This window comes from Frieseomelitta varia, unplaced genomic scaffold (assembly GCF_011392965.1).
Source record: "Frieseomelitta varia isolate USP_RPSP 00005682 unplaced genomic scaffold, Fvar_1.2 scaffold_919, whole genome shotgun sequence".
In the NCBI taxonomy this organism is placed as follows: Eukaryota; Metazoa; Arthropoda; class Insecta; order Hymenoptera; family Apidae; genus Frieseomelitta; species Frieseomelitta varia.
Genome location: NW_025110722.1, coordinates 62688 through 76593, shown reverse-complemented (window position 1 = coordinate 76593; position 13906 = coordinate 62688). Strand labels below are relative to the sequence as shown.

Here is a 13906-nt window from a genome sequence, read left to right as displayed (position 1 = left end):
TATATTATTTTATAAGTTTCGAAAGTCTTATCAATGGTGACGAATTTTGAAATGAATAAAATTAATTAATTAGGATCTCATTGACAACATTGATTTTGAAATATCGTACATTATCTAAAAGGCGATATGAATACTTCTGTGGTTCGTTTCTATGATTCCATCATCTAATTTTGAAACGCCCTCTACGATTAATAAATATCTTTAGTCCCAAGTATAAATACAAACCTATCTAAATCAACTAAAAATAAAAAGAAACTAAATTAAAACGTTACACAAAGACTAAAAATTTAGTAGATACCAAATGAACAATTTCTATGATTCCTTTATCTAATTTTGAAACGCACTCTACAATTAACAAATATCTTTAGTACCGAGTACAAATGCAAAACTGTCTAAATGAACTAAAAATAAAGGAAACAAAATTAAAATGTTATACAAAGACTAAAAATTTAATAGATACCAAATGAACAATTTCTATGATTCCTTTATCTAATTTTGAAACGCACTACAATTAACAAATATCTTTAGTACCAAGTGCAAATACAAAACTGTCTAAATCAACTAAAAATAAAAAGAAACGAAATTAAAACGTTATATAAAGACTAAAAATTTCGTAGATACCAAATGAACAATTTCTATGATCCCTTTATTTAATTTTGAAACATCCTCAACAATTAACAAATATCTTTAGTACCAAGTACAAATGCAAAACTGTCTAAATGAACTAAAAATGAAGGAAACAAAATTAAAATGTTATACAAAGACTAAAAATTTAATAGATACCAAATGAACAATTTCTATGATTCCTTTATCTAATTTTGAAACACCTTCAATTAACAAATATCTTTAGTAGTAATTTTGAAACGCCCTCTACAATTAACAAATATCTTTAGTACCAAGGACAAATGCAAAACTCTCTAAATCAACTAAAAATAAAAAGAAACGAAATTAAAACGTTATATAAAGACTAAAAATTTAGTAGATACCAAATAAACAATTTCTATGATTTCTTTATCTAATTTTGAAACACCTTCAACAATTAACAAATATCTTTAGTACCAAGTACAAATGCAAAACTATCTAAATCAACTAAAATTGAAATGACTAAAAATCTTAGTAGGTATCAAATTTAACAATGGTGAAACCTCTTGCATCGGATACTCGCCTGCAGAGGAAAGGTGAACGTGAAATCGAGAAGATCCATCGTTGCTTCCGGCGCGCGCTCAGGCGCATGGAAGTCACGAGGCGGGGGTGGAAGCGACAGAGGTGTGCGGGGGATCGATGGGCGAGCCAACGTGCACCGCCTTCTCGTTTTCTTTCTTCCGCCGATTTTTTCCTTTTTCCCTCGCTCATCCCGTTCCTTCTCTCTTCCGTTCCACGCTCTCTCCAACCCCTTCGGCAACCCTTTCGCTCCCACGCTACACCTGTCGTGCCGGTAGTAAAGTTCTAGTCGGCGGACGAGTACGCGTACTCGACGCTGGTCTCGTGGCTTCGCAATAAATCCGTTTATCTCGAGTCTTTTGTTTTTATGAGCACTAGTTGGATCTTCTAACTTCGATACGTATGGTTTCGTGTCCTTTGGCGGAGGAGGGGAGATCATCGTTGTACCTGGGAATAGATTGATTAGGAAATGGGGATTGTGTATCGTTGATTTCTAAATTATTGTGACAGAAATCAATTTACAATAAGTAGATAAATAAATCAAGTTACACAATAAATTTGTAAATTAGTTGGTAACAGAAAATTGGGATATATCATAAAACTGTAGCATGTTTTATTATAAAAATCAAACATTGTTATATCATTTATATAATGCTGATATTAATTAACTGATAATAATTAACAATAGACATTAACATATATGACATATAACATGCATAAATTAATATATATACAACTACTACAGAAGGTCTCGTGAACAGTCATTATTTATTACATTATTGCATAAGTATGTACTAGTGGTCAGTAAAGATCAAATTCATATGTTCGTTTCATCATTTTACACTTGTATCAACGATCAATTCGTTCATTTTCTATAAGCATAGTGAAGCTGGAATAAATGCAAATATTATTTGGAAAAGTAAACACAATAAACGAAATAGGAATGAACGAAAATTGGATGTGGTCTCGCAAGTACTTACATAAGAAAATTTAAAAAATTAAAAAAATTTCTATAAGCATAGTGAAGCTGGAATAAATGCAAATATTATTTGGAAAAGTAGACACAATAAACGAAATAGGAATGAATGAAAATTGGATGTGGTCTCGCAAGTACTTACAAAAGAAAATTTAAAAAATTAAAAAAATTTCTATAAGCATGATAAAGCTGGAATAAATGCAAATATTAGTGCTATTAGTAATACAAGTACTTACATAAGAAAATTTAAAAAATGAAAAAAATTTTCTATAAGCATACTGAAGCTGGAATAAATGCAAATATTAGTACTGTTAGTAATACAAGTACTTACATAAGAAAATTTAAAAAATGAAAAAAATTTCTATAAGCATACTGAAGCTGGAATAAATGCAAATATTATTTGGAAAAGTAGACACAACAAACGAAATAGGAATGAACGAAAATTGGATGTGGTCTCGCAAGTACTTACATAAGAAAATTTAAAAATTTAAAAAATTTCTATAAGCATGATGAAGCTGGAATAAATGCAAATATTAGTACTATTAGTAATGCAAGTACTTACATAAGAAAATTTAAAAAATTAAAAAAATTTCTATAAGCATAATGAAGCTGGAATAAATGCAAATATTATTTGGAAAAGTAGACACAATAAGTGAAATGGGAATGAATGAAAATTGGATGTGGTCTCGCAAGTACTTACATAAGAAAATTTAAAAAAAATTAAAAAAATTTCTATGAGCATAATGAAGCTGGAATAAATGCAAATATTAGTACTATTAGTAATGCAAGTACTTACATAAGAAAATTAAAAAAATTAAAAAAATTTCTATAAGCATAATGAAGCTGGAATAAATGCAAATATTATTTGGAAAAGTAGACACAATAAACGAAATAGGAATGAACGAAAATTGGATGTGGTCTCGCAAGTACTTACATAAGAAAAAAAAAAAGAAAGGAAAATCAATTCCTGTAAAAATGTTACATTTACAACAGAAAAAGCAAAGAATTCTCCTGAATCTTCCTCTCAGCTTGCCAGTCCGAGGTCCCTTCCCTCTCGAAAGCATCCTGCTTCTAATCACGTCTCATCTCCGCGAGTTCTCTCTTTCTCGGCGGACTTTCGATTTCGCGTGTACCCGTTATTAAGCGGCCGGGTCGTACGTTAAGGGTCCCAGGGAATCGAAAGTGCTAATCTAATCTGTCTGGCCGATTAAAGGCCGGCGGTGAGTTCCGTGAGGGCCAACGCACGAAACTCTCCTTCGTCCACCTTTGGTCCACTTGCACGTAATTAACCATCTCCTTCCATTCGCCGCCGTGAACGTTGCCACGTTCGAACCCATTTCGCCGGGACATTTCTAATTACCATGGGGCAACGAATCGGTGCGTCAGCGGATATTTCTTCGTTTTCGTTTGTTTTCAGCTGACAATGGGAGAATCGTATTGCGAGGATCCGTGCAACCTTCCACCTTTTCGGCTCTTCTGCCTTGCGCGCACTTATGCCTCGTTCCTTTTTGCTCTCGTTGCCCGTGCTCGCGTTCACGTTGTTGGTTCGCGGCACGAGGATTGGTAGGCGTGCGCGTGCACGCCCGCGAGATTCCTGATAAACGAGCCGGCGTCCCTCGTTTCAAGAGGATTTCTTTCGCAGAAAACGAGGTCGAGCGTTCGAGGTCGTAGGCGGGGTCGGTGGTTCTTTTTTTTTTTTTTTTTTTGCTCGGGCTTTGCGAGATGTCGAGCATCGAGTTTAACGACCACGGAACGCGTGAACGATCGTGATTTTTTTTTTCATGGAGTGTGTGATATTTCGTCAATGAGCGCGAACGAAATTTGTTTAACTTCTTACGCTGGAATGACGTGCCACGCACGTCGAGAATTTTTTGTCCTAAAACTGCAACATCTTCTCAGTATATTTAGGAAAAACAAATAATAAATTTGTTACTTACGCAATAATTTCTATCTAATGATATCGTATGATACCGACGAGTTCAAAAAGAAAGCGAATTATTGTATACGGTTCGGTCACTCGTTATGGTCCGCCAATCAGTTGCCAGCGCAAGTGGTTAAATGTCTCTCTTCTCAAAATTCCTTTTATTGGAATGATCAGAGGCGGAAATACGAACACGTTCTTGCTATAAGAACAAGTTATCAAAAAATATTGTTAGCTTGTCATTCCCGATAAGATTGTTTGTAATTTGACGATGAAATGTAAAATTATCTCTTTCAAGAAAGCTTGAGAAACCGATAACAAGCGCGATATTGGGAAAGGTGGATGAAATTTCTTTATTCTCTTCAATGTACGATCTGTTCAAAAAGATTTAAATTTATAATTTATTAACAATTAAATATTCCATCGCAAAGAAATTCACAGATTGCATACAATTAACATCGACAAAGAAACTCTAGTTCCTTACCAGACTTATTCGAAGTTTCAAGTCGCAAGTAGCAACGTTAAGAATATCTATTTCCGATCTGATAAACTTTATCGAATATGAAGGAACGTCAATATCCAGTCGAATCGCTGCAACGCATCAACCTCAATGGATCCCCCTATTTATTGATCCACGTCCATTAAAACCGTTTGAAACAGGTGGCGAGGTAAGGTAGGAACGCAGAGACGAATGATTTCGATAGGTATTTATTTTCATAATGATGAGTGTTCTTTATAATCGATCTATAATATCATACATCATAGCATTCCGTTTATACATAATTACAATTGTAAATTCTGGTTTTTCGCCCTTACGATGTGTAATTAGTTAGTGGGTTCGTCGTGTGTCGCGAGCTGCCATCGTCTCTTTCTGCTCATTTCTCGATTCGCATCGCCATTCCCGGCCGAGAAACGTGAAAAATCGTTCGGGCGCAGGCGCGTATAGAAAAAAAAAAAAAAAAAGAACCTGTTCCCGGCCCTCCTTCCTCCATTTGTCGCCGCAGATCCTGACTGTGACGTATGCACAGACTACCAAAAATAAGGCATTACAACGTATGTACAACCGAAAGGTAAGAAGAAAAAGAAGAAAACGATCGGTCGATCGCCGTTCGAAACGGTTTTTCCTACGTTTCCTCGCGACTTGTCCGCGCGCGCCTCCCCGAACCCGTTCGATTTTTAATCACCTTCGACGCGATCGATCGACGATCGACTACGATCGAACGACAGGCGATCGTTCGATGGACAATAAGAAAGTCTCCGCGGCAGTGCCCGCTACTGGCCGCTGGCGTAGCGTGTGTGTTTTCTGTGTAGGATCCCTAGGAAACAATAAATAAAATCTATCTATTCTCATTTATCTAGCGCGAGACGACGTCCGTCAGCTTTGATTCAGTGGTCGATCGCTCTTCTCGATCGTTCTTCTCTTTTGTTCTCTTTTTCTTTTTCTTTTTCTTTTTTTTTTTCAATCCTTGTTCGCGTTCACTATGGATCGAGAGCTTTTGAGAGCGAGAGGATCGAAGAACAGTACGTGGAAAGTGATCTTGCGTTTAGGACTTTGTCTGAAATTTGGCTCGCGCCGTACGTGACGTTTTAGAATCACCATGGACAGAAGGAAAGGAAAGAAACTTTGAAAGACACTTTGAGAATCAACAATCGGAGAATAGTCAAAGGAATTTGAAACAATGATGGGAAGAATTTTGGCGCCTTAACGCAGCATACCCAAGAGTGAACGCGTAGTCTGCCATCTTGAACCCAGCTGCCTCGCAAGTAACTCAGTCATCGGTTCGACATCCCGGCCTGGATCGGTTCTCCGTTACAAAACTATCGTTATCATCTCCATTCCCTCGCGTCGCGTCGGTCGCGTCGAAGTAGCTTAATTGATTAATTACGCGATACATCGAAAAAAGGTACTATGTTTATATATACAGCGGTAGTAATTGATTACTGATTAAATAAGTGGCATATTTATACTAAACATTACGTTTATCACAACGATGATAAAATCAGCCGGAAGACCGAAACGAGGGCGCGTTCGATCTTTCCATTCGTCGCTTTTTCACCTCATCTCCGCCTACTCTCCCCTGCAATCGTCTCCTCATTCCGATCGTCCCCTCGATCCACCAGGGGGAAAGAAACGAGCGATTTGCCCGATTCGCCCGATCCAGCCTCCACTTTTCATTTTTTCTAATGCTTCGTGACACGCGATTGAATTGGAACAGGAACCTTCACGGAATCGGATAGACCTCCCCCCCCCCTCTCCCCCTCGCCCCTTTTACGTTAGGGGCTTGATTCGACGAGTTTCGATCATTCGCGTGTATCTGTATCGTATCGAACGGTACTTGTCATCGAATCGTAATTCAACTCGACTAAAAATGTTACTTCGTTTGGCGTGTCTCGTGAACGAACGGAGGGACACAGCCCTGGCAACGGAACTGGCCGATCGAGCGCGATTTACGCGATCGGGGGTGGACTGAATTTTTCGATTCCAGCGGCGTGGCCGAGGATTTCCGAATTGACTAGATTGGAGCACCTTGCGTTTGCACGAAAACTAACTCGAGAACCGGGATTGGAACCGGCGTTGTCGATCATCCCCCGATTGGCCTCGAAGGATGCCATAATTATACTGTCGCTGGCAAGTATATTCGCGAATGAAACGGTCGATTCGAATCACCTGGGTCCTGTTTCTTAAGTACTTTCGCTGAACGTTGTCCGAACAACCGCCGAACCGCGCCGAGATCGGCCCGAACCGTTTTGAAACTGTGACAGAAGGGTTGTCGAAGCCGCGCGAGTGGCCAGATTCCGGTTCCTTAGAAGGTCTCTCTCTCTCTCTCTCTCTCTCTCTCTCTCTCTCTCTCTTTCTCTCACGTCCACGATATTGCACGATATATTTTTTCGTCTAACGACTGGAACCTACACTCAGTCGAAATCTCGCGAGCCAAGTCTTCCGCTGACCTGCATCCGGTCGAAATCATCGACGATCGAAGTTTTGGCATCACAGTAGGGGATAATAGTCGCATCCGCGGAAGGAGATCGGTCACGAGCCGCCAGTCGACAAGACCGACAAATCGCGATGAGCCTGTGGATCCTTCGAATGGGCGTCTCTGACCGCTCTTGAGCCAAACACCCGGTCGCAGCCGGGTATCGTGCATCTGGCTTCCTCCTTTCGATCCTCGGAACCCGGCGAGGACATTGGCGAACCCGAGCCAGACGGATGTCTGTTCCCCTGTTCCTGCGACATTCTTGTCAAGTGGTTGAGATGCTGGTGAGTGAGCCCGTTCAGGCCGGCCAGGTGAGAGGCGAACGAAGACAGGCCTGAGAAAGTGGCTCCCAGATGAGGTGGCAGTAGAAGAGGATGCGGTGGTGGTATTCTGGCCGCGAGATCGACGGCAGACGGCAGTCCAGGTGTGAGAGGATAAGCACCAAGAGCACCGATGCCAGCATCCGCGTACAATCTTGCGAGGAACTCGTTGTGCAGTAACGGACTCATCTGAGCGTCGTCTACCCTGGGCGAAAGACTCGGTGGCAGGCTGGACGAAAGAGGCGGACTCGACGATGTGGACAAGAGCTTCCGATGGAGATTCAAGTTGGCCGAATGCCTGTCGCGAGACCTCTTGGAGGGGAAGGCCGCGTTGCAGCCGTCAACGCTGCAACGGTGCATCAGTTTCAGGTGGACGTTCTGATAGTGGGTCTTGACCCCGAAATGGTTTTGAAACACCTTGCCACAGGCTGTGCATCGGCGCGGATTCTCCCGGTCCAATGGGATCTCCTGGGTGCTGACGAAGCCACCGTTCTCGTAACGGGCATAGGTGATAAGGCTATTGTCCGTATCCATGGCCGCTGTGGAGGGTGAGGCGCTGGATGAACGAGAGCCACGTGAGGAATTGTCCATGGTGATCTCCTGGTGCGTCGTGAGGCTGACGGGGCTGGTAGAGCCGCGGCCAGACCTCGAAGCCACCTGCTGCATCTCGGCGTACTGCATCGCGCGACCCTGCGACAAGGACTCGAGTTGACGCAAAGTGTTGGTCGAGGAGTCGTGGGAGAGGTCGTCGGCTGTCGTCGGACGGCTATCGACCGAGCTCGGGGCACGGGAGGGATCATCGGGACGCTCACCTTCTTGATTACGCAGCGCCGCGTTCACCTCCTCATCATCATCATCATCCTCGACCTCTTCCATCGGCTCATCCTCCTCATCATCATCTTCCTCCTGGTTCTCTTCCTCCTTCCCCTTCTCCTCCGGTTCCTTCTCCCGTTTTAACGACACTCTCGCTGTCTTTTCGTCCTCCTTGGTCGTCGCCTCCTCGCTCTCGCTCTTCCGCCGATTTTCGGCCAACTCGGCGCAATTTCGATCTTTCTGGCCAGCTTCCGCCGTGGGACGAGCCTCAGTCGGTTGTTCGTGGCTCGTCTTTGGCTCTGGGCTGATCTGCCTCTTCGGCGATTTGACGCTACTCGCTCTCGAGCTCAAATCTCGTGGCTCGTCCTGAGGTAGATCCACCGCGTTCTCTTGCGACGACGCCTGCGTGTTGTCGCGTTTCACGCTGCTCGCCTGTGTCCCGTCTCTGGTGTTGTTGCACGCCTCGGGCGAGCGAGAGCTCGACTCGTGGTCGTTGAAGTTGAGATTCTTCGGGGAACTTGGCGACGCTTTTCGCTCCTCCGCCTCCAGTCTGGACATGGACATGTCCTCCGGTTGGCTTTGAAAATCGTTCATCGACGACGAGATTCCTGCGCCCTCCGACAGACAGCGTCTCTGCACTCGATCCTCGACATCGTTCGACGAGTCACCGTCCGTAGACGAGGAGTGCATCTCGGTCAAAACGGCACATCGGGTGGGATGTTGAGACTTTCTCTTCCGTACGCCCCTGCTGTGCAACGACGTCGAGTTGATCGAGTGTTGGCTGCTCACGGAGTAGCTCTGCTGGTCGATCGTGCCCATCGAGTCGTTGTCCTCGTTGCTGTCGGCGTTGCTCACGAGATCCTCATCCACCGGATCGCCGAAGTACAATTTCGGTCGCTTTGCCAAACTGAAGTCGGCTGGCTGCTCGTCGTCGTCCTCCCCGGAACGCAATGGCAGCCTGGAGGGTAGGTTACTCGCATCGTCTTCCGCAACAACTACGATACCACCGTCGTCATCGTCCTCCTCTTCCTCCCCTTCAGCAGCCGCGGTGGAGGCCTGAGTGGATGGCGACACCGTGTCAGCCACGCTGTTGCTAGAGAAAGATCCTCTAGCCGCAGCGGAGGTGGTGTTGTGCGTCTCTGCAGCGGTCGTCATCGCTACGCTGGCAGTTGTCAGCGCGTTGGTCGTCGAAATGCCTGCGTTCGCGTTGTTCATCCTCTGTTGAAGAGCCTCGTCGTATCCTGCCGGTCTACCCGGATTCTGCGACTGTAGGTCTAAATGCTTGAAGTCGAGGCCACAGAGCGACGCTGGCGATCGAAGATCGGGAGGTGGAGTCAGCAACGGAAACGAGCCGAAGGGAAGATGATTGAGACCGGTAGCTGGGACAGGCAGACCTACTTGCGGCGGCAGGACGAGCGCGTGCGCCATAGACGAGCGGCCATCGTGCGGCGAGATCTTCCGTCGCAAATGAGGCGAGTGAAGCTTCGGATTCGGATTGGCGCTGTGTCTGTTGCGCGACCGCCTCGAGCTGAACATCATGCTGCAACCCTTCACTGTACACTGGTGCATCTCGCGCAGGTGGACAGCGCTGAAGTGAATCTTGAGCGCGCCCTTGTCACAGAACGTTTTCAAACAAACGTTGCATTGCACCCTTTTCTTGCCGGTGGTGGGATTGATGAAAGGAGTGCCGAGATTCGGCGGGATGTTGGCCGACGCGCCCCATTGGCTACCAGGCCGTTTGCCAGGCGAGTGAGGCTTCCTTCCCGGTATTCCCGGTGGCCTGCCGAGAGGAGCAGCTTGAAGAGGTAACGGTGGATGGTGTCGCTGCTCGGCGATGTGCTTCGATGCAGTGTCCCGTCTGCTGAGATTCAACGCGCTGTCCGAATTCTCGTCGTCTTCCTCGTCCTCCTCCGAGCCGAATTCGCTGCTCTTCTCGCCTCCGCTGTGCACATCCGCTGGCGCCACTGTAATACCCGGCACCGAGCCTGACGACTTGCCCAACGGCGGCGGTGGAAAGTGAGCAGGGAAACTGGGCGGCAGAGCGCCGGAAGACACCGCCACTGAGAGAGGATGCCCGAAGTTGAGCGCGGAGGAAGACACCGGTGCCACCGGTGGCATGTGAGGTGGCCTTTGTAGCTGATTGCTGCTCGAGTGGTGAGGCGGACTGTGCGGGCTTTGCGGATTTCTCATGGACTTCCTGCTCTGCAGCAGCTGCTCGGCCGAGGGTGGCGGCGGCGGTAGCGGCGGGAATGCGGGTAGTCCCAATGTTCCTAGCTTGCGAAAATCAAACGGCTGCATGCTCTGCAGCCGATTGAGCGGCGACACCGTCAGATGAGACTCCAGGCTCCTTGGCGGCGAGTTGGCGTTGCTCGTTACTCCAGAGTTGCCGGTGGACGACGAGGAATAGTGTTTTTGAGCCGTTGGCGACATCGACGGGTGCGAGACGGATGGTGGAGGCGGCGGCGGAGGCAGAGGAGGCGGCAACCTCGAGCCTGGCGGCGGGAGACCGCAGTGGAGTAGGTGTAACGGCGGTGGTAAGTGTGCTAGTGGCATCGTCGGCGGCGAAGGTCGTCTGCTTGGTGACATAGCATCCGTCCCCGGCGTTCCGGCGGCCAGCAGCAACTGCTGCACGAACGGACGCGTCTCGACGAATCTGAGGAACTGCTGCAGTACCAGCGGCTCCTCTTCAGGAGAACAGATGCTCCATCGGTCCAGCACCGGGCCGTTCTGCGAATCCTGTAAAACGAAAACAAATCCATCTTTTGTTATTTTCATCTGTTGCTTTACTACTCGCCTGTGCAATGTATGTAGAAAGTATACGATATTGTACTTGAAAATACTTCTGTCTTATAAATTTCATAATTATACAGGATTATATGCTTCGTCTTTGTCCTCAACTAAACAATTAGCATGTTCCATGATTGAAAATAAGAAGAAAATTCGTTTAATTCTGCTTGGAAATGTTGATAATATTTAATTGCGTTGTCATGTTGTTTATTTATTATAATAATATATAGGTATCTATAGATATATTAATTGAATAATTTTAGTATTTCTACTGCAAGTTTTTTAACAGAGTATTTACGACCCTATGTTTATATATATATATATATGTATTTATTTTTTTTCTCATATATAAACAAATGAACCTGTGACCATTTGAAACTACAAAAATTATTATCAAACCTGTCTAATTATTATCAATGTAATTTAACGTATATATGAAAATTGTCAAACGATCTAAATCGTTAATATCAGGCGTTGAAGAGTCAATATTGACTGAAATATGTATAATATAATATCGGATATGCATTAGAATCGAATAATTTCGAATCCAACTATTGTGTCTCGCTTACGATTCAAAGGTATCATCGGAAGATTAATAAATTACGTATTTATAAGACACTGCGTAATTTCAAAATCTATAAATATCGATGAATCGTAATAATTTATGATTACAAAGTACATAGATGTGAGTACAGTTTTACAAACGTGCAATCAAGTTCGAGTTCGACGTAAAGACGTTGGGAGGAAATTACATCTTCTGGTAACGCGTGACAATTATTCCGGAACAGTTTTCAATCTATAAACGCAGTAGAACGTATTTAGAGATTAGGCATTATGCGCCGCACGCAAAGTGGCGGAAGTCGTTTCGCTTCCACTTGCAATTCCGCGTTTTACGGTCGACACCGTGTTTGCAGAAAAGTAGTATCAAACACGCGTTCGTAAACATTTCTGCGACTCTTTTCACTCACTATGTCGTAGAACAATTACGGTATTTAGAAATATTTAAAAAAGTCACTTCTTTCCTGAGTATGTATATTATTTCTTTTTATAGCTCATTTCACTCGTTACTTAATATTTTTTTCTTCATTCGTCGTGATTAGCAGTTTTTCGGTTCGTAGCTAAAAATTTCAAACTCCGAATTCCTCCAGTTGTGAAGAACGAAATCGGTACGCGACCATAAATTCAGAACAAACTGTCAACTGTGACGTCAACTGTTCGAGAAAAAGCGTGAAATCCGCAAAAACGCCTGTGTGTCACGGCCGACAGTGTCAACGAAGCGTTGCAAAAGTATACGAGACACCGTATTAATAAACTTCCTCCGGACAGTGATTTCCATATCTACGTATAATCGAACGATAGCTAATCAATTATCAACTCGTGTCGATACCAGCGTTCTTTTTTTTTTTTACTTGTCCCCGTCGTACGATCAATTTCTTCCGATTATATTATTGTACTGCGCTGCTTGACCGCGAATAGAAGAAAAAGCAAATCCTTTTATCCCCGTCTCTAATTACGGGTAAAAAAAAAAAAAAACCAGTCTTATGATAATTCCGCGCTTGAATAAAAACGCTTCCTTTATTGGACAAGAGTTGAAGGTTGCTTAGGTAATGAACATGTGCACAGGACGATTAATGAGAACGGATCGATGAATTCATTTATCCTCTTTAACGCAATTAGTTCTAGGTGGATTGTCGTATCCGTTGATTGCAATTAACAAGAACTAGAAATTAGAAATCAATCCTTGCTCGTTAACGATAACAAACAGTTTAAAATGTTAATCTTGAGAGAGAGAGAGAGAGAGTGATGATTAGATTGCGACTGATGATTGAAATTTTTAATTAGATTAAGTTATAAAATTACAAACCTTGGAGATGACAAACGATTAATCACACATGTTGCTAATGTTCATCAACGTATACGAAGAACATTATGATTAATACAATTATTAAAATTACCAAGTTTTTAGCTTGAATGTAGATGAAATTGAAACTGAAATTTCTAAATGGTGTATATAATCCACAAAATAATATTAATCATACTGTTAACGGTTATATTAATTATTAAAAACATTTTAAAATAACGAGGAAAGATAAGGTATACCCAATAGAAACAAAGTTACCTGTTTTTTCTAAATTAAAATGTTCGAAACGAAATTTATTAAAATTCAAATTATCGAGAGAGAGATTATCGATAATTTCCTGCATAACTCGGCCCATTTCTATTTACTATAAAATTCTCTTTCTTGATGGAGCGTCATATTTTAAAAGAGAAATAATCGTATGATATTGCAGTAGCATTCTCCGACTGAAAGAAAGTAGGACTACAAATGGAACGTATATATTATCGGAGATAGAACTCACGTCTAAATTCCTCGTTCCTTCGTTTCGGTCGTGGAAAACATTATAAGAAGCGGCAGATAGAGGATGAAAACAAAAGACAAAATCCTGTTAATTGAATCGTTATTGTGTCTAATAAATTATACGTATCCGTTTTACAGATGAAAAACCAAGTCGAAAGAAGGAATTACAAGATTACGAGCTTTCTATTAGTAAATACAAAAGAAAATACTTTCGTGTCATTAATTTCGGTCGGCTATCTCCCATTTTAATGCACGCTCGAAACCTCAATCAACAATGATAATATATTGGTTCCTCGACAACCGTAAGGATATATACTTAATTCGACGAAGAATTTCAAAGAAGAAATCGCTTCGAAAATAAATGATCGAACGTGCACATCTGTGGAAAGAAAGTAATAATTTTCGTCGTTTAGTGTTCCTCCACTTTTTTTGTATACGATCATTGTCCGGCCAACGACGTGTTTCTAGATTCGCGAAATATGCAGCTAAAGTCGCCAGTTTCTCTTTCGTGTTGTACATTTCGATTAACTGGTTGTTCTTTCGCCGAGATTGCATCGATCGTTAATTTTTCACCAAAAGATCTTTCAGTCGTTG

The 13906-nt window shown here is 43.2% G+C and overlaps 1 protein-coding gene across 4 annotated transcripts in view; it reads right to left on the bottom strand.

Annotated features, from left to right (window-relative positions):
- Positions 1-4750: 4750 nt before the first annotated feature.
- LOC122537582 (zinc finger protein basonuclin-2-like) overlaps positions 4751-13906 on the bottom strand; it is a 34859-nt gene continuing 25703 nt past the window's right edge. For 3 of the 4 annotated variants that reach the window (XM_043670842.1, XM_043670841.1, XM_043670843.1), the window contains exon 2: positions 4751-10902. In XM_043670842.1, the coding sequence (XP_043526777.1) occupies positions 7090-10752 (3663 nt within the window). In that variant the 5' untranslated portion in view covers positions 10753-10902 and the 3' untranslated portion in view covers positions 4751-7089. The remainder of the gene's footprint in view (positions 10903-13906) is intronic. The other variant, XM_043670844.1, reaches the window with a different exon arrangement.